The sequence below is a fragment of the Lolium rigidum genome, chromosome 1, assembly GCF_022539505.1.
Source record: "Lolium rigidum isolate FL_2022 chromosome 1, APGP_CSIRO_Lrig_0.1, whole genome shotgun sequence".
NCBI classification, from domain to species: Eukaryota; Viridiplantae; Streptophyta; class Magnoliopsida; order Poales; family Poaceae; genus Lolium; species Lolium rigidum.
The window spans coordinates 245,362,269-245,386,381 of record NC_061508.1 but is presented as its reverse complement, the minus strand read 5'-3'; the positions used below and the strand labels follow the sequence as shown (position 1 = coordinate 245,386,381).

The window sequence follows — 24,113 nt, the reverse complement described above, 5'->3', positions numbered from 1 at the left end:
CAAAACCAAGCAATGGCCTATGCCTCGATCACCCCTTCACAGGAGTTCCTTGTGGAATTCCACCGGGTTAGGTAATCCCGGTCTGTTTCATTGGGGCGCTGCACGCACAAGGCGAGCTGCTGCGGCCTGTTTGGCCTCCGCTATGTGTTGCTGAAGTTACTTACGAAAGCTTCCTTAAAGTCCAACCAGCCATTTATGCTTCCTGCTGGCAAGTTGTTGAGCCAGATGCGTGCCGGTCCTACCAGGAAGGACGACACGATTCTCACGGCCTAACGCCGGTTTCCTCCGCCTGTTACAGTTCCTCCGCCACCAGCGACGTATGCTGCGGTTACGTAACCCGCAAGCCAATCTTCCAGCTTAGTGCTTCCATCGTACGTTTTTGTGTCCCGTGGCAACTGGAAGTTGCGAACCGGTGGTTCCTCTTTCATGATTCGAGGGCCAAAGCACTTTGGGCCAGGAGGACCATCTGCCTCGATCATCTCAGATAAATACACCCTGTCCAGCAGGTGCCTCGCATCCCGTTCTGGCAGACATCTTTCTCCTACGCGCTCCCCAAAGTGTTCCGGTAGGCTGCGATTCTTTCAGTTTTTGAATCAGCTTCAACGTAACGTTCCGGTACCACGACTCTTATCTACCGGTACCTTGGTGGAGGCATTTCCTCCTCAACATAAGCAGCTCTTGGTCCACGATAATTTTGCCCGGTTTCACCTCTACCGGCATAAACATTTTCAGCGTAGCCATTTCCGGCATAGCCACGGCCTGCCCCATGGCTTTTTCTTCCGGCCTCGTGTCGCCCGGCTTGTTGTTTTCTGGCAAGTACCGGATCATACACAGTCATTTGCTGCGCATTTACTTCCTTTTCTCTTCTTCTGTCCGGATGGGGGGACGATGCCTGCCCATGGGATTTGCTTCCGGCATTCTTTGCCGAACGCACAGATTTCGATGCTGCAGCTGCTTTGTTTACTCTAGCAAGCTCAGCATTTTGTTCCTGTATCATCTCAAGCAACTCCCTAACACGATCTTGTTGTTTTGCTAAAGCATCTCCGGTAAGCGAGTCACACAGCTCTACTGCAGCCCTAGCAGCTTTTTTGGTTTTATCCGGGCTACTGTATTTAGGTTTCTCTACGATGCTCAAAGATGCAGAGGTACTTTTGCCGGCAAGAATCTCCTTACGCAGATCCTGATCTAGATTGCGAGCTCTAAGCCGGTTTTTCGGTACCCTAGCAGCCTGAGCGCTAACACAAGCAAAGCCATGGGCAGCGTTATACTCACGTAGGGTTAGGTTCAGCTCGCGCTGCGCCCGGATGATGTCCGCGCCCCCGGAGAGCAACTTCTGCCGCTGCGCCTCCAGCTCCGCATGAGCCGTTGCCGGGTCGATGTTCTGCGCGATGGGCGTCGCCAGCACGTTCATCGCCGCTTGGAGAGGAGTCTCCGGTGGCGCCGCGGATGCACCCGCAACCCCTTGGTCACGCTCGGTCGGCGGCTTGACCGTGCGCGTAGACTTCGTCTGTCCAGCGCCTTCCGCCGCGACCTCCTTGCCGGCGTCAGCCGCGCCAACCACCAGCACCTCGACGCTGCCGGCGGCGTGGCCGCTGCGAGCTGCAGATCTTGGCGGGTCCAGCGCCACCAGCACCAGCGAGAGGCACTGGCGCTCCGGGATGGTGCCGTAGTAGACGCGAAGGCTGCCGAATTCAATGACGCGGCCGTTCTTGGGGAACTTACCGCCGTTGGTGAAGCACCCAGTGTTGTCGTTGATGAAGTCCATGGAGAGGATGCGGTCGACGAGCGCAGTGACCAGACGCTCGTCGGAGATGGTGAGGAGGCCCGCCCGAATATGAACTCCAGCAAGCGCAGCTGCTGGCCCCACGGTGGGCGCCAACTGTCGTCGTGGTGAACAGACAGATGCCATAGGATGGCTTGAGTTGGGGCCGATCATGTGCGCTAGAGGATTCGGGGGAGGGTTTTGGTTATATGGGGATGAACTCCGGATGGATTACCGAAAGCTCTCTTGATGAACTAAGCCTTAGCCAGGGGTTGAAGAAGAAGAACACAAGAACTAACTCAGTTCTGGATCTCTCTATTCCATGATCAAGTGAGATTCGTACATACCCGCGATGGGGTGTGCCCCCTCTCCTTATATAGGGGAGAGGGTGGCTTACAGGGGAAGAAACCCTAGGAAACCCTAATGGCATCTTTGACTAGGAAAACTACTTTACAAAGCCTCTTTGGCAACTGATGACACCGGTAGACCTTTAATCAGGCACGGTGACATCCTCCGGTACCTTTTACGTCATCTTCTGCTTTGGCCTCAGAGATTCGATTAAAGCTGAAGTGCTTCGCTCATCCTTGTCCTCTAGCTCTTGAGAGAATCTTTGACCAGCTTGCCGACGTGCTACAGTGTAGCTTGTACCGGTAATCCGGTACATTCTTAGCATATTCCGGTATACCCCTCCCAGGATACCGGCACAGGCCCACTTAGCCATAAACTTAACTTCATTGTTCCGGAATAATCTTTAAACCGGTACCTCAACAGCCTAAACTTGGCAAGTTCGGTATGCCTTTGGCCTACCGGGGGTCATCCCCCCAACACATGTGCAGTAGAAAGACGTATCTTTTTCGAATATGCCCGAGGTCTTGTATATAGAACTTGACAATAACAAACTTACTGATCTAAGACAGTTTTTTCCTATGGTGGAAGTGTGACATGAACTACCAGTTGTGATTGAATATACCATAGATCGCAAGCTTATGTGGCATATGCGTTGATACCCCGACAAAGATGTATGTGGTGCATATGATTTCACATCTACCATATAATTGTTTACGGATGAAGCCCGATGATCACATGTATACGTGAGCACGCGATTCCTACTCGACACGTGTCTAACACCGTGTGTCCTGCCGTTTGTCTGGTGGGAACGAGCGTCTGGCCCTAAATAAGGTGGATCACTTCTCACCCGGAATTCCCTTCTCACCCCCTTTCCTCATCCACCAGACGCAGTATCCAGCGCCATAGCCCGGCCACGGCCACCGCCCACGCAACCAGCCACGCCGCCGCTAGCCAAGCATGTCCGCATCGGCCACCTCGAGTGGCTGCTTCCACCCGCGCGGACAGCGCTGCGCCGGTGATGTGCAGCTAGTAGGTTGATGGATAGAGGTGGTGTTGCCGCGGCGCTGAATAAAAAAGTCGCGGGCTCATGATGTATTGTTTGATAGATATTCATTTCTGATATCTTTGGATGCACTTTAATACTTATTTCTCTAAAAATCTAGCGATGACACCTCATGATGTATTGTTTGATAGATATTTTTCGTTTGGCTCTCGTCGCTGACCACTTCATGGTACATGGTAATGATATCTTATGGACGGACACATTTATATTTCCTTCTATAGAAATTTAGAGATGCTACTATGTTCCATATCTTTTCGTTTTTTATATCATCTCTATGATTATCCCTGGGGACCGCCTCTTGGTACCTTCCCATTAAATCTTTTAGATACACTATATTTAGTTTCTTCCTCTCAAAGTTTAGAGATGGAACATCTTTCAATATCCTTTTGACTTTGTATATTTTCTATATGTCCCTCACTAGGACCACCCCTTTGTAATTGGTTAGTATATCTTGTGGACGCACTATTCATGCATTTATCTACACGATTACACATGGCACGTCATTTCTTATCCTTGACATTATAAATTATCACTTTGGGCCATGCTAGGATGTATAATTCAAGAATGGATGGAAGGTCTGCCTTCACCTGTATTTTTGTGATACTTGTGTTGTTAGGAAGCACTACTTCTGCAGGTATGTTCTCTCTTTTGTTGTTTTTGATGCAATAGACTAGGGCATAACTTATTTCAAATGATGAATCTAGAAATATAAACATGACAATTCAAGAAAATATTGCCTACAGATTTTTTAAATATGATATTGAAGCACATTCTTGTATGTCTATCAGCTTCCCGCTAGTTTGAAACTTCTATGCAATGGTGTATAAATTCATGTCATCAGAGAAACTTCTTGCTATTATTGTGTGACTTTTATTATGTTTGTGGCACACAGAGAATTGTAATATGGATCACTATCGGTTTATGTTCTGCATAAAACCATTTTGCAAGAGGACATGCTCAGAGAAATGGGGCGACAATGTCCACCAAGTTTGGTGTGATGGGCTAATCGGTGGCCTTTGCTACTGCAAGATTTGTTTCCTTAAGTAGAACTCAGGCCCTGGTAGAAATTATATTGAACTATGCTAAGTGGACTTGAAGTTATCAATAAATAATTCATCATATACTGTTTCAGATTGATTTGGTTATGCATGCGATTGTATGCCTTGGATCTAGAGCAAGGTAATAGACATAATTTATTTGTTCATGGAAATACTTCTTAATGGTGAGTGTCATAAAATTATGACAAAATATAGATGATGGAAGAGCAACATATTCTTCTTGTTGTGGTGGTTGTTATGGCACCAACAATTGACATAGATATAAGCCTTCATTGTTTGTGTGATTCACCTGCAGTAAGGTCATTTATCTAGCCTAATCACCCTTGTGCGGCACACAAATGTATTTTTTCGAATGGGCCTGAGGTCTTGTATATAGAATTTGACAATAAGAAACCTGCTAATTTAGCACCGTTTTTTCCCTATGGTGGTATTATTTTTTTCAATAAAAGGGAATATATTAATATCAAGAAGATACAATTACACTCAGCTTCTGCAATTACGCACTACCCTAATGGTAATACGGATGCACCCAGCCAAAAAACTAAAAAGAAAAATAAGAAAAAAGTCCAGCTACGATGTTCTAGCCCTAGCAGGAACAATACATTCATCACCAAGACAACACATGAACTTCAGGCTCTTCAAAAGCGACACCTCCAAGAAGGAAAACAGTGCACAAGCGCCGTCGTCGCTTGATCAAAAGATTTTAGTTTTTCAACCTGAAGATAGTCCTCGCTCTCGAAACAATGTCTTCAACAAGGTCATTACCATGCACAACCAATTAAGGCTATGCCTTGAATTTTCACCCTGAAAGGTAAGACTCTGAATTTCACATGTGAAGGCGCCCCCATTTGCATATTGCTGTTGCGAGAACCCAAACAGCAAGCAAGTCCCTCAACACCACAGACTCGAACCTCCATTGTTAGTCCTCCAATCCGGCCTTCATGATATTCTCCACCTCTGATTTTTACCATGATCAGAATGTCATCTGATGGCAACACAGAATAGAGCTTCGCGTCGCTCCCTCCAGAACCAAACGGTCGGAATAAAAGCATGGGTGCGACCGAATACTACCCGATCCAGCAAACTCCAGTCAAAAGATGCCACGCCGTCGAAGACGCCGGATCCGCAGCCGCCAGGGTCACCCCCGCCGTCAGCCGCATCGCCGAAGATCACTCGGCCAGTGCAACCCTCGTCAGAGCAGCTAGGCATGACGCGCCGCAACTCCACCTGCCGAGGCCGCCGCCCCGGATCCCGCCCAGGACCACACCCCACCGTTCCCCGGCCAGCCCCGCTACCGGCCGGCGGCTGCTGTCGTCGATCCCACGCCTCCTCCGCGAGCGCAACGCGAGAGGGAGCCTGCTGCCGCCTAGGGCACCACGGGCTTCGCCCGCGGGAGCGTGCCGGCAATGGCAGGGAGGATGAGGGCCGGAGAGGAGTGGGGAGGCGACGATGATGGTTTAGGGTTCCGCCTGAGCCGCCCTAACGCGTGGGCGACACGGGGGCACATCCCTATGGTGGAAGTATGACATAAACTACCAGTTGTGATTGAATGTACCATGGATCACAAATTTATGTGGCATATGGGTTGACATATACCACGACAAAGATGTATATAGTGCATATGATTTCACATCTACAACATAATTGTTTATATATCTTGAATGCAGAAAAAATTACTGAACTAGGGATCTTAACTGTCATCGTGGTAAAAACGTTAACCTTCTCTCTTGCCATGACATGACGTGGTATGAACCATCATGGCAGTCGATGACTTGATGCATCCGTAATCCCTAGATCCAACTTTTCATAAAGGGAAGAAAATAAAGTTTACATATTGAATAGGGAAGATTTTTTTTCCATGACCAAATAAGGAACCGAAACTCTAAGTAGCGTTAAATAAGGAATATATTTATAGTAAAAAATATTACATAGTAGAGATACACGAGCTGACTCCAACGATTACAAAATAGTGTTAAAGATACTAACGAATCTTTGAGGTCTTTAAATTCTTTCTTCTTTCGAAACACAATCTTGTACTTTTCTGAAGACAGCCAAAGATAGATAACGAACCATACACCTGTAAATACCGACGAATGTTCTCTCATAATTTTAATTTGAGCCGCAATGCTAAGGTTGCGTGCACGCGCGCAACTATTAAAACAATCACTCAACATGGCCAATAGTAGAAACACCAGTATGTTAGGGAATGACAACCGACTAGCCTTGTCAACGACGATGGAGAGCCGAGAGTACGAATCACCACTGTTGAGGGCGTAGCAGCCGGGATAAAAACTGCTAGGATAATACTTCTCGCGGCAACAACGACAAAAGATCCAAAATCGATCTGGCGAAGTAAGATCTGAAGACCCATACCTAGAAGATTGTAATCTTTCTACACCACCATTGACATCAAGGAGATCTCGTCGTCGAACGAAAGCCCGAAGATCACTTATTGTAGACGATGTCATCTCCATTGAGAGGAAACCAACAAAAAGATGACTACCAAAATCCTAACTTAATCAACTGAAAACACTACTTTTACTGAAAACTCCACGCATAGATTAGGTTCTTCACTCCTCCCGACGCTAACGAAACCGGCTGAAGAAGGGGAAACTGATCTATAATCTATGGAGGAGGCTAAAGTGAAGACGGCTAGGTTTTGGATAGGCGGCGACTGTCTTTTCCCGTGCGTACAGATAGGAATTCTCTCCTTTAGTTTCGTGATTTTATCATGCGTATTGGAAGTACGGACAACTGAAGAGGAACATGAAGGCGGCCGATCGTATTGCACAACTAAGCACCTGCTAGAGGAGACATGCGCCCCTTTTCCCCTCTCAAGGCGCTATAGTAGACACGCGTTTTGAGAGTCCGCCGCTCTTCTCCCCGTTGCCGGCCCGATCCGGATCCTTCTTCGCCGGCGATGCCGACCGGAGAGGAGGAAGGAGAGGAGCTTGGCCTGCTGTATATACTAGTCTAGGTCGTCTAGTCCTGTTGTGTACCCTTGTGGAGTATTGGAGTAGGAGGCGGGATCTTCTTGGCCAGATCCAGCTCGTCCAAGCTTCCTTCTTCGTTGCTGTTCGGCTCCGGTGGCAGGGGCGGTGGCAGGCGGCGAAGGGGTGGCGTGCCATCTCCACCACTAAGGCCTTTCCTTCATACCCTTGTCATCTGCTTTGGTTGCGCTGGAGAAGCAACCAAAGTCCAGATCGTTCGTTTCTCCGACCTCATCCATGGTGGATGAACGAAGGAAGTGGAGGATCTGAGGATGGCTTCCCCAATAATCTCTCCCGGGTTCACCGACGCCGCCATCTTCAACGCCCGCCTCCCCGAGTCCATGGCAGGCCCTTCGGGTTTGACGGCGAGCCGGTCTCTCTGCTGTGGCCTTGGTATGACCCTGCTACTTCTTCATCTCTACCTCCTCTTCCTCCTCTCCCGAGCTCTTGGCGTCATGGTGGCGTCAGGCAAAGGAGGATGCAGAGTGGTGGTGCTGAGGAATTGGCGCCGGAGTCCTTCTGAAGCACCTTCTTGGAGCACAACATCGGCATCACAGATGCTGGCCGTTATCCATGGCAGTGAGATCTGGCCCCTTCTGAGATTGACGGTTGCATCCCACGTCGACTGTAAAGCAAGTGGTTTCGTCCCCGCTTTGGAGCTCGATGGCGACATGGTTGATCTCCTGCTCGTCGGTGGGGAAAGAGAAGGGCTTGATTGCTTTTCCCTTTCTTTTAGTGAGGCCCTTTCTGCAAATATCAGGGACCTATGTATAATTTTTTTATTTTATGGGGTCCATTGTAATGTATTGTACACTCACCGTTGGTTATTAATGAAGCTTCTATGCCCTTCGGGGCACTCCGTGTTCAAAAAAAAGAGAGAAAATTGCAAGGACCAGCAACTCTTGGGGAGGATGTTGCACAAACAAGCCACTTAAATTTTTTGTTGCACAAACCAGTGTTTCTTTGAGAGAATATTGCAGAGAGCTCTAATGACCACTTAACAGGACATTCAATTATTCGGCTTCACTTAATCGGCTGACCTAACCTGAACCTAATCCTAATAGAGTAGGGATTATTTACTCTAAAACTCCCATGCTCGCTTTATTTAGAACGATAAAAAATTCATGAGTTTTATGAATTGCAAAATAAATTGGGACATACCCAATGGTATATATCCTACAAACGTCTAAACTGGGACTGCTCATGCCTTCGCCGTCATCACTGAACGATGCAGTCCTTGCGTCCGCCGCCATGGGAGGCCCTAGCCGCTCCCAGTGAAGGTGGAGCTCGACGCGGACTCCATCGACGACACATACCCAGCCTACGTCGTGGACTCGCCACTGTGGGCAAGGTGGTTCGAGACCGAATACAAGGAGCGGTGTCCTAGCATTGAGGCGAACCTTGAGGACCTCGACGATGACGACGTGGACTACGAGGCGTAGGAGGAGGCGTACTACTAGGCAGGTCCATCGAAGACCCGCTGAAGGACGAGGACGGCCAACCGAGGGAACACGACCTCACGGAATATGAGGCCGTCCGTTGTGCCATGCGCGTCTCCGAGGCGGAGGAGCAGGCCAAATGGGTTGGCCTCGAGGAGGCCATCCAGCTCCCGCAGCAGGCGGTCGCCCAGCGCCGGCCCTCCACCGCCATCAGTTGAGTTGCTGCCTCCTCCTCCTCCGGTGGCAAATGTGTCGCTGCCGCAGGTCTTCATTGACCTCGGCGAGGAGGACTAGAAGCCACCGCCGGGATTTTTCAGGCTTCAGGATGGGCTCGGGCCTGAATTCTTGGTCTGACGATCATGCTCCGGGCTAGACTTTTAGCATAGGGTTTTTTTTTGGCCTGGCCTCAAGCTCGGTCCGGCCTGAAAATGCCTGGGTATACGCCCGGCGGATTTATATTTCTGTTTTTTTTCCTTTTAGTTGTAAAACTGGCCCTTTGTGGACCCATATATATGCAATTATGTTTTAATTTTAATCTAGATTTTTTTGCATTTTAGCCATTGGGGCTGCTGTCGCCCGCAAACGAACTGCGGCCTATTTCCTGTCCGCAAACCGCCCCATCCAGATCCAAACAATCCGAAAAGCGGTCCGTTATGCAGTGGCTATTAGAGATGACCTAATAAAATACAGAAATGCACTTTTGATCCCAGGTGCATATGTTCCCTTTACGTAAAAAAAGAATTAAAAAATATTAAAAAGTTTGGAGACTTTTTTTAGCTTATATGTCCCCACATTCTATGTCCTCGCTTACGGTTCCATAGTAAAATGATATTTTTTGTGGCATTTGTTTATCTTTTTTACACAAGCCACATAACAATCCATTTTTTCCTGAAATGACTTCGTGAAGACGTATGCGCAACATTTTGTTTTGATTTTTTTGATATTTTTAAATATGTTTGAAATGCATTTTAAATAATGGAATCATATGCATCAGGAGCAAAAGCTAGCACCATGTCCTAATAAGATAGGTCTTTCTTATCATATACTATATTAACCATATAACCGGATCCTTACAGCTGCTTGCAACGATTAGAACTAGAGTCGCTGGTGTGTGCAAAACTAAACTTGAGTCACTGGTTTGCGCAAAATCTGCCCCAAGGATTGCTGGTATACGCAATTTTCTCAAAAAAAGAGGAACATGAAAGAGTTAACTGTGACCACGTGCCAGTCGTACAGCACACATCAGCTTCACTGAGACGGCTCCTCCCCCTTCCCCTCCCATTTCTCAATCTCCGTCTCTCCGCTCCCGTTCTACACTACGAAGCAGGCGGAGGAGGAGTAGCAGCGGCAGATCAGGCATCAGCGCGATGGCAATCGACGGGTTTGACCCAGGTTATGCTCTTAAGTCACCTCCTTCTTGATTCCTGCGCAAGGAAGGGCTCATCTTAATTTGGGGGAAATGTGTACTTTAAAATCTTGATTTCTTACCACAATTTCTGGTCGCCATCCATCAGGTCGAAACGGTTGTGGTAATGTGGACTGCGAGATGAGCAGCGCTTGTAAAAGCTGTAAGATGCGGAGAGAGCATTACTTCTGGAACCACATGAGGGATGACCAGATGCAGTTCATCGCCAGGGCTTCTGGCGATTTCAAGGACAGTCTGGTCAGTTCACTTAGCCCTTCCTCGCCTCTTCTCTCTCTCGTAATTGTTTTGAGGGTTAGGGTTTGGGGCGGCAAGCACCCAGCTAGGAGAGGTTATTCTTACGCCACTGAAACTATTATTCGTGGAACCATTCCCTTCTTTTTTTTTGCGGGGGAATACCATTCCCGTCTTGATGAGATTGTTTCACTTAACACCACAAGTTGGGGAATTTTTATCACAGAAGCACAACTCTTGATTTTTTTTTCGCAATACACCAACCTTTGGGGTAATTGTTTCACAAAACACATAATCTTCCATTTAGCTGGTTTGGGAGCCTATTAGGAATTTTGGGCCCACCGACATCAATACTAAACCTTTCGTTTTCTAAAAAATAGGTTCCCTTCTGGGGATACGCTCTTTTATTTGTTACAATATTTCGTTCTTAGCCATGTGGTCGTAATACTTGCCCCTTCCTCACATTCTCCCAATCTTTTGAACCGTTGTTGCTATTTCATAAATCAAAATAGTTGCGAACACCCATTTTGAGGTGCAGGAGAGGAGAGGGTGTTTGAATGCAATTGGAAGAGAAAGGCAGAATATCTCCTAGCCTTGGTGGGATACTCTTGACATTTGGACCTGCAAAGCTAATTGATTCAGAACATTGTCCTTTGAAATCGCTGTTTCAGAACATGTGAAGGGATAGCAGGAAAGCACCGTGTTGTGGGGAAATGCGTGTCAGTCTGTTACAGAGACAATTAGTACTCTGATTAGTAGTAGTACCCTGCTGGTCTACTATCATCGGCGCTGTTTCTGAAATGATAATTTTGTTTAAGTAGAGCTTACTGCACTTCTGGTGCACTACTATCAGTGTGCTATTTCCGGGATAATATGTGTTCCATATGTATTCAGTGGCGGAGCTTGGAAAAGAATCTTGGGCGGGCCAGGTTAGAGTAACACAAAAATTGTTTCGAAATACACCATTGCACTACACAAAATATGGCTGGTGCTGAAGGATTTTTTTTTCAACTTCACTTATATCTATCTCGTTTTCTTTTCAAGACAAAATCATTTCTTCTTTGAGTGACCTTTTCCATGGCTGTTGGCCTGTTGCAATGATGCAAAACTGAAAACAATTTTGTTATCAATACTCCGTTCTCTGAAATTGGAGAAGAAATGGACTCGATTTGGTCACAGCATCGTTCACCGGCTGCTTGATCTCCGGCTGATGCGCCACATTGTGTGGCTGTGTACATGTTGGCTGCAGTAGCGGCAGTTCCCTCGCTGCAGACGGCGGCAGCCTTGCTTCCTCATGTTCCATCAATTGATTCCCCCCTGATTCCATCTGTTTCTTCTGGTTAAACCGCTAGACCTATTTGTACCCAGGAGTCCCATTCACATGGCCGCACGCTTTCTGTTCGACTTAGCAGAACGAGGCTGCCAGGCTGGGAGAGTTGAGCTTGAGCGAAAGGCATGCAAACGTGCTAATGGGCTGGGCCTTAAGATGCATACGGGTCAGATTTTTTTTGGCAAAAACCTGGGCGGGCCATGGCCCGGTTTTGTTCCAAGGAAGCTCCGCCAGTGTATGTATTAGTTTTCCTGAGAATAGCATGAAACTTTACTGTCACAGCGGTGAATCTTATAACTCTAACCAAGGTTTATCTTCCTTGTTCTTCAATAGCATATACCGAGGGAGGTTGGAAGCCATTTGAGGAGCATAATCTCTGAGACCATGAACCTAGAAGCTCCTAATGGCATATTCCCAATTGAAGTGTCTAGGGAGATGGGTGTGCTAGTTCTTAGGTCTGGCTGGGATGAGTTTGTCAAATCACATCATATAGAAGAAAATTACCGCTTTCTGTTCACGTACCGTGGGAACTCTACCTTCAAGGTTCATATATTCAATCCCGCTGGTCTTGAGAAACCTTCTTTCTGTTCTCAACCACCTTCTCAGATCTTTGAAGGCGTTCCTCATGGCGCTCCTTGTGATCCTCATGTGTTGAATGGTGAGATAAGTTAGAATTGTGTAAAGGAGAATACTCTTACAATGATTTTGTTGTGATCGTTGTAACAATGTACTTCGCATGCAGAACAAGTACAACTCGATCCTGCACATGTTCAGACCTCAACTGACTTTGTCTATACCATGTTGCCTGGGTGTCGTCTAACCAAAGCACAAGATGAGAAAGTACTAGACATAGCTCGTACCATGAGGTCTGAAATGCCCCTTTATGTGACCACCATGAACAAAAGCAATGTCCACTTGAAGGATTGCTCTGTTGTAAGTTCATCTTTTCCTATCTCATTTCTTGGTTTTGTTATTGACTCCATTGATATGACCTATTCCTGCCGGTCAAGATTCTCTTTTGGTTCCTGCAGAACATGCCGTTAAAGCTTTTGGACCATTTCCAAGAGGACATATCTAAAGCTACTGTTCAACTAGAAGACTCTGATTGCAATCTATACAGCGTTGAAGCTAGCAAGCACACTGATGATCAAATTCCTCCAATCTGGATGGTATGATTTTGTAGTTTCCCATAGCATACGAGAGAAGGACCTCCTGATTTTTAGAAGCAAGGGGAGAACACGCCTTCAAGTGCTCATCATTGGCCCAGGCAGCCATCAGAGAACCTCATCGCCTCATGCAGTCTACTCTGCGAATATTTCTGATGATGAACACATTGTGGGAGAAGACACTAAAAAATCATCTAGGTGGCAAAAGCAGGTACCTGATCGCTGTGTGAAAACTCAAAAGGTGGCTTCAACATCCTCCCCGTCTGCTAAACCAGGTCATACCACTGTACTTACCTGTGCATTTTCCCTTTTACCAACTGTCAAGTTACTTCTGGTTATGATATGCTCATCTTATGAGAGAGTATGGCATGCTTTTTAGGATATGAAGCTCATCAGCTGAATGGTGGAGCATCCGTGGAGCTTGGGGTCGATTCAGAACCTCTTAGCTCAAACAATCCTGTGGGGCCTTCCCAGCGTCCATACATTATAGCCGAATGGATAACTAGTCTAACTGGGCCGATGAAGAAGAAAGTGGAGGAGAAAGTCCAAACAATTCGATCTGAACTCCCTATCTTTGTGGCAGTCATGACGAAAAGCAGGATTATTGGCATATCTCTTCGTATGGTGAGTTATCATACATACTCTTTTATCCACACCTGCTAATATTTATATGGCTGTCGACCTATCGTTCGTAGTTTGTGTTGATTTCATAACGATATCTTGAGACCCACTTCAGCAATTACATTACAAAGCATGCACATGACCAATTTCTTATCTAAAAATGTATGAAGATATATTCATAGTATAAAGACCGATTTGATCTAAGATTTTTCTACCAAATCAGAACGCCCTGCATTTGTAAGTTTGTATCATTGTATAGTCCACATTTGATAACATGTGAATCATTCCCACCGAAGTAGGAATTGACCCAAAACTCTGAAAAACTCATCTAACACTTCTGCACTTCTGATTAGCGGTTCTGCATGGAATATGGAAGATATCTTCCAGATAGAGAACAGGCTCTTGTGCTTCAGCTGGAGGGAAGTGAGATGGAGTGGCGCACCACCGTCAAGACAGATGTGAAGGGAGGGAGGTGGATTTGTGCAGGCTGGGCAGAATTCGTCGCCGGCAATCACCTGCAGCTGGATGATGTTGTCCTCTTCCAACTAGCGAAGAGCACGAATGAGGTTAGGATGAATGCAGGAAAGAGGACGAGTGAGCTTAGGATGACTGTCTATTTACTCCGCAAGTCGGACATAGAGAGTAGCTGAACTCGTATGTATCAGTCCGTTGTCTGTACGGTTTAAACCCTGTCATGGGATCGAGTGTGAGCTTTCATCTAATGTGGGAAATATTGGACCCTACCCTGCCTCTTGTTTGTTAGTACCGTCTGATGCTCCTATATTCTTGCTGATTAGTGATCAAATTATCTCCAATGGGACATGATGTAAGTTGTGGACCATAATATGTTGTGTTCCCTACTTCTGTGATGTGCTTCAACTGGGATCATGACCGTTCATTCAACTTGTTGTGAGCCACTAAATAAACTGTTGGGCATGGGCCACATTGTCTGAAACTAAGTTGATTTTTTTCTCTCGATATCATAGCAGATGCACATGAATTGTATGCTTTGCCTTCCGATTTAAGAAACAAAAATCGGCTGAGCAGATGCCTCTTCAAATTACATAGTGAGAAAGGGGTATGGCAAGACAGCGATTTTGTTTTCCAAACTGCTAACCCATGTCGTCAGTCCAAAATAAACCCGGTGACTCATTTGTGGGGCTGGTTTATGAAGTGTAAGTTCCTACAGTTTCGCACTTTCGTAGCTGACCTTGAAGCTGACCATTAAACTGAGGAATACTTCTAGGTTGACAAATGGCTCGACCGGTTGTTGCTGAAAAGGTAAAGGGCGTGGCTAGAACGAGGTCAACCTCGATTTTACCTTAGCGCGAGGTCACATAGACCGCCTATTTATAGTAAGCAAATCAGTTACGCTTCTTTCCTTTTATGGCAAATCGGTCCTGCCTGGAACCAATGACCATCCCACGTCCTAGTTCGCCCAGACTTCTTTTGCGGATTGCCGATCTAAACATCGCTTAATTCTTTTCTTTCTACCTGACCAAAAGAATAAGCAAGCAACGCGACGCGACGCTACACTTACATCGCGGGTAGTTTGGACGCATAAAAATAACATCTATATCTAAATGTCGTCTAGCCTAAGTGGAAACGCTACATCTCGCCTCGCCCCACCGAAGTAGTTACATCTCAACTCGCTCGACCGAAATAGCTACATCTCACCGCCGCACTCGGTCGAAAAGGCTACATCTTACCGCCGCACCTGACGAAAAAAGCTACATCCCGCCTCGCCCATCGCCGCCGCACCCAATCGAAAAAGCTATGTCTTGCCGCACCCGATCCAAATAGTTACATCTCACCTTGTCTAGCCGAAAAAGCTACATTTCGCCGCCTCCCCCAACCGAAAAGGGTACATGTCACGGCTACCCCCGATCGAAAAAAGCTGCATTTCGCTGCCGCACTTGGCCAAAAAAGCTACATATAGGCTACATTTTGTCTCTGCACCTGACCGAAAAAGCTACATCATGGCGTCCCCGGCCAAAAAAGTTACATCTTGCCACCCCTGACCGAAATGGCTACATCTCGCCGCCACACTCGGCCAAAAAAAGCTACATCTTGCCACCCCTGACTGAAATGGCTACATCTCGGTGCTCCTCTCCTCCTCCAGTTGAGGCGCGAGAAGAAAATGGGGAACATGCCGGTTCTATCTCCTCTCCGGCGCGAAGTTGAACGAGACGCGATCTAGGCTTTTCCGTGTTACATCATGATTCATTACATCTACAAAAATAAACATGGTCCACCGTGTTACATCATGATTTTTGTGTTACATCTGAAAACATCCCACCGTTGGGCTAGCGACTGTGCCGACGGCCAGACGTGTGCCGACGGCACCTATGGCTGTGCCGAGGTCATATTGTGCCAACGGCAAGGTGCCGACGGTTGCCGTCGGCACAGGCGTGGGCCGACGGCGAGGCAGGCTGTGCCGACGGCCGCCGGCCGTCGGCCCCTCGGCGGGTTCCCGTAGTGAAGATGAAAATGGGGAACATGGTGGTTCTTTCTCCTCCGGCGCAAAGTGGAACGAGAAGCGATCTCAGCTTTTCCGTGTTACATCACGATTCATTACATCTACAAAAAATAAACATGCCCCACCGTGTTACATCATGCTTTTTGTGTTACATACAGAAAAACAAATAGGTTCGTCTTACATATGATTCTTGTGTTACATCTAGAAAAAATAAACATATTTCATCCACTTGTGTTACATCTAAAAAAGTAAACATGTTCCATCTACTGTTGTTACATCAGAAATTTCTCAACTAAATGAGCACTCTGATGGGTAAACTAAGCCTGAAGAAATAATGCATATGACCTCAGGTACATACCTCAGGCAACACAGCTGTTGTGGTCGCGGACTCGCGGTAGTCCAGGTCAAGTTCCCCGGACGGTGCGGTGCACCTCTCGCGGCGCGGACGCGAGATGCCACTCAGCCAGCTCGGCGCCCGTGACAGCGAAGTCGGCGGGATCTTGTGGAACAACGACAGCTGCGTCTACTCCCCCTCGTAGTCCGCGAGGTCCTCTGAGATGAGGTCTTCCTCCATACCGGGCGTGTGCAGCCCCCCGGCCGCCAGGCGCTCTCACTCGCGGGTTGCGCGTCCGTCGCGCCTGAGCTGGGCGCCGAGGAGGCGGAGATGTATAGCAGGTCGGAGAGGAACGGGGCGGCCTGAAGGAACGGGGGCGGCGGAGGACATCGCACCGGATTGGATTCATCCCTTCCGCCCTCGCTACTGCGCTTCAGGGAATTGGGGAAGATGAAGTTGCCGCTAATCGTTTTTCTTTTAGCCATTTAGTGGCGGGGCACAGCTCCGTGCTACGTGCACACAGCAAAACGTACACATGAAATAGGTTGCGGGATGGGAGCTTTGATGTGAGCCGTTGGATCTGGATCGCTCGGACGCGCGTGTGACCTCGCTGGAAGCCTAACGGTCCGACTACCTTTGTGTGCTCACAGTGATAAGAACCCTCCATTGCTGATGCTCTATTGACATGCTGTGTCAAAGCAATCAATCACTGAAGCTATAAGAGAGCAGCTGGTCAAACCAACGTCACTTCTAAATCGTTTCATCTTCTCCGGATCAAAATCTGCTTATACAACTACTTTCTTCATGTTTTTTTTTTTGCATCCAATAACTCGCCTGTAATTTAATGTCCTATCTTTTATGGATCCTCGATGTTAATCTTTGCAGTAGGAAATTTCAGTTTGTTGCTAAAATGCCTACTAATAAACACAAGTAAGTTAACCAACTGTCTTAGCCTGTCGTTCAATTCCTGCACGGCTTGTGAAGGTATCGAAGTACGGAGAGTAAGATATAAGAAAGTGGTTGCACTAGGCCTGTTAAGCGCCGCAGTAATCTGGCATTAGCGCTCTAAACAAATGACGCGGCGGCTAGCTGCTAGCTGAGGGGTGCTCCACGAAAATCGTACTAGGAGTACTTTAATTCCACGTCAGATGTGGATTAAAACATAATCATGATTAACCAAAAAGGAAGGCTCTGGCTTGCTAGATTTCCAAGTCAGTACGTTTAATAAACCTCTAAAAAACCCAACCTCCACCGATAATTTGCCTACTCCACAAATACAGTACGTTTGGACTTTGTTTCAAGTCAAACTTTATTAAGTTTGGCAAATTCTTAAAAAAATACCCTCCAATCCATAATACATGTCGTGGTTTTACTACAGGAATAGTACAAATTTAAAATAAGATCCCTACAATTATTATGAATAAGAGGGAGTAGGAATATTTGTGACATTAAGTTATTAACACTAGGTTTGTCTTAAAATGTAGCTTCATAATATATTAATTTTATGTCACATATGTTGCTACATTTTTTTTTGTAAAATGTTAGTACAATTTGAGAAAAGTTTGACTTGCAAAAAAACTAAATGTGCACTTATTAATGGACGGAGGAAGTAACTCTCCGTCCACTGAAAATGAGCTTATTTCTCACTCAAGTGGATGTCATCGCACAACTTTGTACCGCATGGACTTTGTGTTTACTATTTCAATTTTTTTATCACATGAAACATTATTTTCAATTACAATCCACTTTATTGTGAGCAGACCATTTTCCACCGACTCTAATAATATCTTTATTGCCAGCAGTCTTTTCTTTAGAATGCCACATCAATATTGGAACTGTTTTTCATTATTATTTTAACCGTCTCTTTTTTTCGAAATGGGGAATAAAACCCCGGCTTCTGCATCATGGTGATGCACACGGCCTTTTATTAAAAGTATAATAGTACACAATTAAAACAACTCAGTCATCGCCAAGAGTTGATACAAGAATCAACCAGCGAAAGAAAACAAAAAAAAGAGGAACTACACATCATTGTAGACGCCTATTGTGCCGCCAGCCAGCCTGGCACAAGATATCCTGAGCGACCATCTGGAGCCGTGTGCATCCAATAGCCATAGCATCCCGCTGCCCCTCCGGTGACAGGAGAGCCCACAACTGGACCCAATGTGACACCATATGGATAACCTGCAAAAAGTGAAACGAAGTTTTTTTGTTAAAAATAATATCATTCCTTGTCCTCCAGATAGACCAGCATAAGGCAGAAACCCCAATACGGATGAAAGCCTTTGATTGTCTATCAACTCCATTTAGCCAATTACCAAACATATTAGTAATATTGGTCGGAGTGGGAGAGCAAAAGTAAAATTAATCGTACGCCAAAGAAGTTTCGCTAAAGGACAAGCGATAAACAGATACTCTATAGTCTCCTGCTCACCACAAAAAACACATTTTGTACAACCATTCCATCTTCTTTTGGCTAAATTATCTTTAGTAAGTAAAACTTTATTACTTAAGAACCACATAAATATTTTTATCTTTAAAGGAACTTTAACTTTCCAAAGATACTTTCGCAGAAAAGGGGTATGGTCATTCATAAGATCCTCATACATAGATTTCACTGTAAACACACCATTTGTTGTCAATTTCCAAACAAACTGATCCTTCTCATCAGATAAATTAATCCTCATAAGTCTGCGGTATAACTGCAACCATAAAGACCATTTATTTCCCACTAACAACCTTCTGAAACTGATATTAAGAGGTGTTTGGGCTAACACATGGGCTACTGTTACATTCTTGTGATGCGCAATACTATATAAGGATGAATATTGTTGTGCTAATGGAGTATTACCTTATTTTAACCGTCTCTGAAAATATTTTTCTTTGAAGGCGGTTATTTCTACAAATCGGTCTGAGGTTGCACACTTGCACCGTTTGGAGTCGGTGGCTTTCTTTCGGCCAGAGCCGCCTCTAATCTAAATGTTAGATTTATAATTAGTGCACATTTCCCAACTGGAACTTGCACTGGTTAACTCGGAAATTGTAACTTACTTCCGGCCTGGAACCTCGGGCCTATTTATAATTGATACGTGAATGAATCCTTATTTAAAAAATTAAAATGCACATTACATTTCTGTGTTTGGATGCACAAAATTAAGTCTAGAATTGAATTCGACTGAAAATTCCAAATCTAAGGTGGAAAGGAAATGGCTTCCAATTCTAATTCTATTGTTTGGGTCTGCTCGGAATTTGCTCTTGAAATCAAAGGGTGACACCTAATTCTAATTCTTGTTTGGATGTAGAAACATAGAATTGGATAATGTATTAAGTTTAGACAAAATAAACTTGTGCCAAATTTCAAGTCATGGAAACGGACTAACTTTAAACTATTATATTATGCCATATTTTCATAGGCAAGTGAACCGAAATTACTTCTCCACAAGGAAAACATCATCGGGCAGCACGATAGATTCTCACATTTGCAGCAAAAAGAATCTGAACCTTTCAACAAGTTTCGATTTTTTTGTCGTGCAGATCCGCAATAGCTATGCAAAAATCATTTGTCAGTACAGCTCTCAATGTTATATTATGATCCAAATTCATATACTAAATGGAGACTAACTTCTGATGAACGGAGCAAGACCCGTCGCCGGTAGGTTTGGACCGAAGCGTAGCAGGGGTGGCCCTCCATGTAACAATTCTGAGGACAATCAATCGAAACAGCGGAAATCGACCTTGAATTCCAGATTTCACGATTCCACAGCCAGTTCTATGCATCCAAACATAGTTGCAAACTTGTAATCCCAAAAAACTATTGCCTATGAGTGATGGAGATGTCCATTGCTAAAATGAGCCACATTGGAAACACGTAAATCAACTGTTAACATCAGTGATAGTGCTCGTGCATAAAATCCATTCTGTACTATTTCGGAAAAGGGTTTTGACCTCTGGCCATGGCGTCGGTTCGTACAAGTGACGAGACGTCCTAGCCACCGTTTGAGATGAGGGTAGACATGGGGACATTACTCCGCCGGGCCCACCGCTGTCACGATGCGAAAACCTTAGAAAAAACAAAGCCATCCATATTTTTCTTTTTGAACAAGAAAGCCATCCATATGAACACGCTAGAGCGGAAGCATAGGGTCACCTCCCCTGAATGGAGTGGCATACATAGGAAGGAGGCGGGGACGGGCTCTTTGTACTTGTACCGCGTCCCCTAACCCTAACCCGCCGCCTCTCTTTCCCGCCCCCCCCTCCCGGGTGGTAGCGGAGGCTCCTCCTCCCCCGGCGCCCCACGGCCACCCGCCGCCCGTCGCCCTCAGCCGCTGCCGCTGCAGGCCACAGCCCCGACCCCGGCACTGGCCTCGGCCCTGGCCCCCGTGCCTCGGCCACGGCCATGGCCATGGTCCCGGCTTGGATCTGGCGGTGGTGGCGGCACCCCCTCCGTCAAATCGACGAGGGGGAGAAGAGGGTTTCCGTGGCGGCGTTCTATGTGAGGGGATGTAGCGCTGGTGGAGGAAGCCGGGCGGCACGGCTACTTGGCCGGGGCCTGAGGCTCTCCGTCGGTAGCCATGGAGGATTCGGTGGAGAGGTGGCGGCCTCCGCCCCCGGTAACGGTTCGGCGGTGGTATGCATGATCCACGTCGCTGTCCTCTTCCTTGGTGATCCGGCAGGAGGGATTGGCGGCGTGGGGGCTGCTGATCTTGCTTTGTTTTTGGTGGCGGTCCTCAGGTTTCTCGCATGCGATGATGAAGATCTTCCGGAGGTCAGTTTGCTTTGATCTGGATGGAGAGATGAGTTCTGGAAAGCTCCGCTGGCGAATGGATAGTGCATCTTTTGCCTGCAGTTTGCTGGATCAAGTGGTATTCGGTTGCGCGCACCCATGTTTTTATTCCGACTGTTTGGTTCCAGAGGGAGCGGCGCGAAGCTCTATTATGTGTTGACATCAGGTGACTTTTTGGTCCATGGTGAAGTCAGAAGAAGGAATATCATGAAGGCCGGATTGGTGGACTGGCTAAAGGAGGTTCGAGTCTCCATGATGCTGAGGGATTTGCTTGGCGTTCCGGGCCCTGCACCAGTGGTATGCATGTGGGGGAGGCTGCACAGGGGAAATTCAGAGTCTTACCTCTCAGGTTGAAAACCCAAGGTCTGGTCTTAATTGGTTGTGCCTGGCAATGTTCTTGTTGCAGGCATTATTTTGAGAGTGGGGACTATCTTCAGGGTGAAAACCTAAGACCTTTGGTCGGGCGACGATGGGCGCTGGTACACTGTTCCCTTCTTGGAGGCGTCGCTTTTGGAGAGTCTGTACTTCAGGTGTTGTCACGGTGTTGATTGTATTGCTGTTTCTAGGTCTAGAAGGATGTAGCGGGACCTTTATTTCTTAGTTTTATTTACTCTTTTTCGGCTGTGTGCATCCGTACTGCCATTAGGGTGGGGCGTTGTTGCAGAGGCTGGGTGTAATTGGTATCTTTTGATATTAATATATTCCCTTTATCTAAAAAAATCACCAACATAGGAAGGGGGCAAACTCGTGCCACCTGAGGCCTTGTTCGGTTTCACAGATTCTAGAGGGGATTGGCATGGTTTGAGGGGGCTTAATAAATCCCATCTAAGTTAAAATTCTTCCTAAATCCCCCCCATCCATTCCAACACACTTGAGAAATGTATTAACGGGCTCTCAAGGAAGCTAGAAGCAGAAGAGTTGAAGGTCTTCCATATTGTGAGTTGAAAATGTAGTGGTGCATACAAAATAAATAGATATGTTATTAAGTGGTATATATGAGGAGTTGAGATTTTATTTGGTGGTATGGAGAGAATTAATTTTTAAATAGTCAGGGGTAAATAATATCAAATCACTCTTTTTTATTTACGAAACCCAATACATACACAGACGCTCATAATGCATACATTGATGTGTGGAGATCATACCATGGAGCGAGCCACACAGCTCCACGCACACACACCAAATTTATTCCATATCTTTGCTGTCCTACCAGTACAGAGCTTGAGAGACGATCAATGAATCAACCAACGATGCGCGCGTATGTATGTACGTCCCCTGCTCCGATCTGCTTATTTCTGTTTAGTTGCTGCAAGTGCTGCTGCTGCTGCTACTTGGGTCGGCGAAGACGTCGTGAAGAACATCTTGGTCGATGATGAAATCCTCCGGATCCGGAAACATATCAGCAGCGTCAGGAGGAAACAGCAGGTCTTGATCCAGCAGGACCTCCTCCAGAAGCATGTAGTGCATTGGGGACTCGTTCCCAGTTCCACTCGGATCAGTGTTGCCAAGGTTTCCGCTCAGCACCTGCTGCTGGCCACCATGAGCGACACCAATAGCACCATTGACGTTTCCGTCGGCATTTCCGGCAGGATTTTCAGTGTTTCCACTCGGTTCGGTGTTGCCAAGAGCGAATGCGTCAAGATTGTCGTCGATCACCGGGTACGAGTAGAAGTAGCAAGGAGCAGGAGGAACAGTGCTGGTCTGTAGCTCTCCTGCTGCAGACGCTGCCAAAGGAGGAGGAGCTCTCACCATTTCAGCAGCGGAGTTATCACCTTCAAAAGTGTTGCCGTCCCTGAAGAAGACGCAGCCCCTTGTCGCGTAGTTCATGGGTGGCGCTGGCAGGGTGAGCTCATCCTCCGGGGGAGGTGCCGATTCTCGCAGCACACGCGGGAACGGATACGGCGCGTACCGGGCGCTGGAGGGTGGCGCCGGGGAAACGACAGGACGAACACGGGGAGGGCCTCTCCGCGCTGCACGTCGAGGGTTCGGGTCCGGCATGTGGCGCTTCCTGGTGACGAGCCTCGCCGTCGCCGTCGCCGGTGCAGTACGTCCGCCGTGCGCCACCACGTGCAGGTGGTCGAGGAGCACGGGGAGGAGGAAGTCGTAGGACTCGGTGGCTGCGACGGCCTCGGCGATGTCGGCGCCGAGTATGATTCGGCGGTTGTGGGAGCGGGCGCACGCCCAGGAACGCACGGCGAGCTCCTGCACGAAGAGCTCGCATAGCTTGGAGAGAAACGCCGGCGTGTCCGCGGAGATCATCATGCCGTCCTCGTCATCCTCGGTGGCGCGGACGATGACCTTCTTCAGCCGGGCCATGGGCAGCATCCGGTCCTTGAAGTCCACCGTCGCCTCGATCTCCTCCTGGCGCTCCATCCAGAACTGGTCCACCGCGCGCTGTTGCGACGCCGGCAGCGGTGGCCTCGGCCGCGTGCGCACCTCCACACGCTCCTTCTCCATTCCTTCCCTCTGCTCAGTCACCTACCAACCCACGTACCTGATCGAGCACCTATGTAAAACTGTTTGAAGTTTGAACTCGATTGCTTAATTGCGAGATTAAAATCTAGGAATAAGTTGTACTTAATCAACCACTATCTGTAAGAGACATACTAAGATATAGAACTATGTGCGTGTTACCTCGGCCACAACGCAGCTTTCTTTCTTTCTTTCTCTTTTTGGGGGGACAATGCAGTACTTCTTGGAAGAAGGTAGAGGTGATCGCAATGAATCAAGAGGTGGTCTATATACCCTATATATAGGACTTGAGGGATGCCAGGATTGGTTTGTTGCAGGCTTGTTGTTTTGCTTTAGCCATTGGATCGTGTAGTATCTCTTCCCATTGTTTTACTGAAACGGCTGTTGTCCCCATGTGCTTCTGCTATACACTCCTCGTGTTAAACCTGTTCAAGAACGATGATCGCCGAACTCACTAACTCACGCAAACTCTGCATGAACGTACACTTGGTGCTCATCGTCTCTGCACCGTCCCCTTGATAAACTCTCCCGCCATGCTTATCCATGGATAGTACGTAGAGTGCACATGTACACAAGGGCCTTCAGGAGATCGATGCGAGGGACGCATGATC

At 47.1% G+C, this 24,113-nt stretch overlaps 1 protein-coding gene and 1 pseudogene across 1 annotated transcript; one reads left to right on the top strand and one right to left on the bottom strand.

Annotated features, from left to right (window-relative positions):
- The first annotated feature begins 9,932 nt into the window (after positions 1 to 9,932).
- Positions 9,933 to 14,298, top strand: LOC124683434 (annotated as a pseudogene).
- An 8,031-nt stretch (positions 14,299 to 22,329) lies between these two features.
- Positions 22,330 to 23,487, bottom strand: LOC124657044 (nuclear transcription factor Y subunit C-9-like). The gene is made up of 2 exons (XM_047195677.1): positions 23,141 to 23,487; positions 22,330 to 22,822 (listed from the first exon to the last, which is right to left on the bottom strand). Exons 1-2 carry the CDS (start codon positions 23,485 to 23,487, stop codon positions 22,330 to 22,332), a joined length of 840 nt encoding a protein of 279 aa, XP_047051633.1.
- Positions 23,488 to 24,113: the final 626 nt, after the last annotated feature.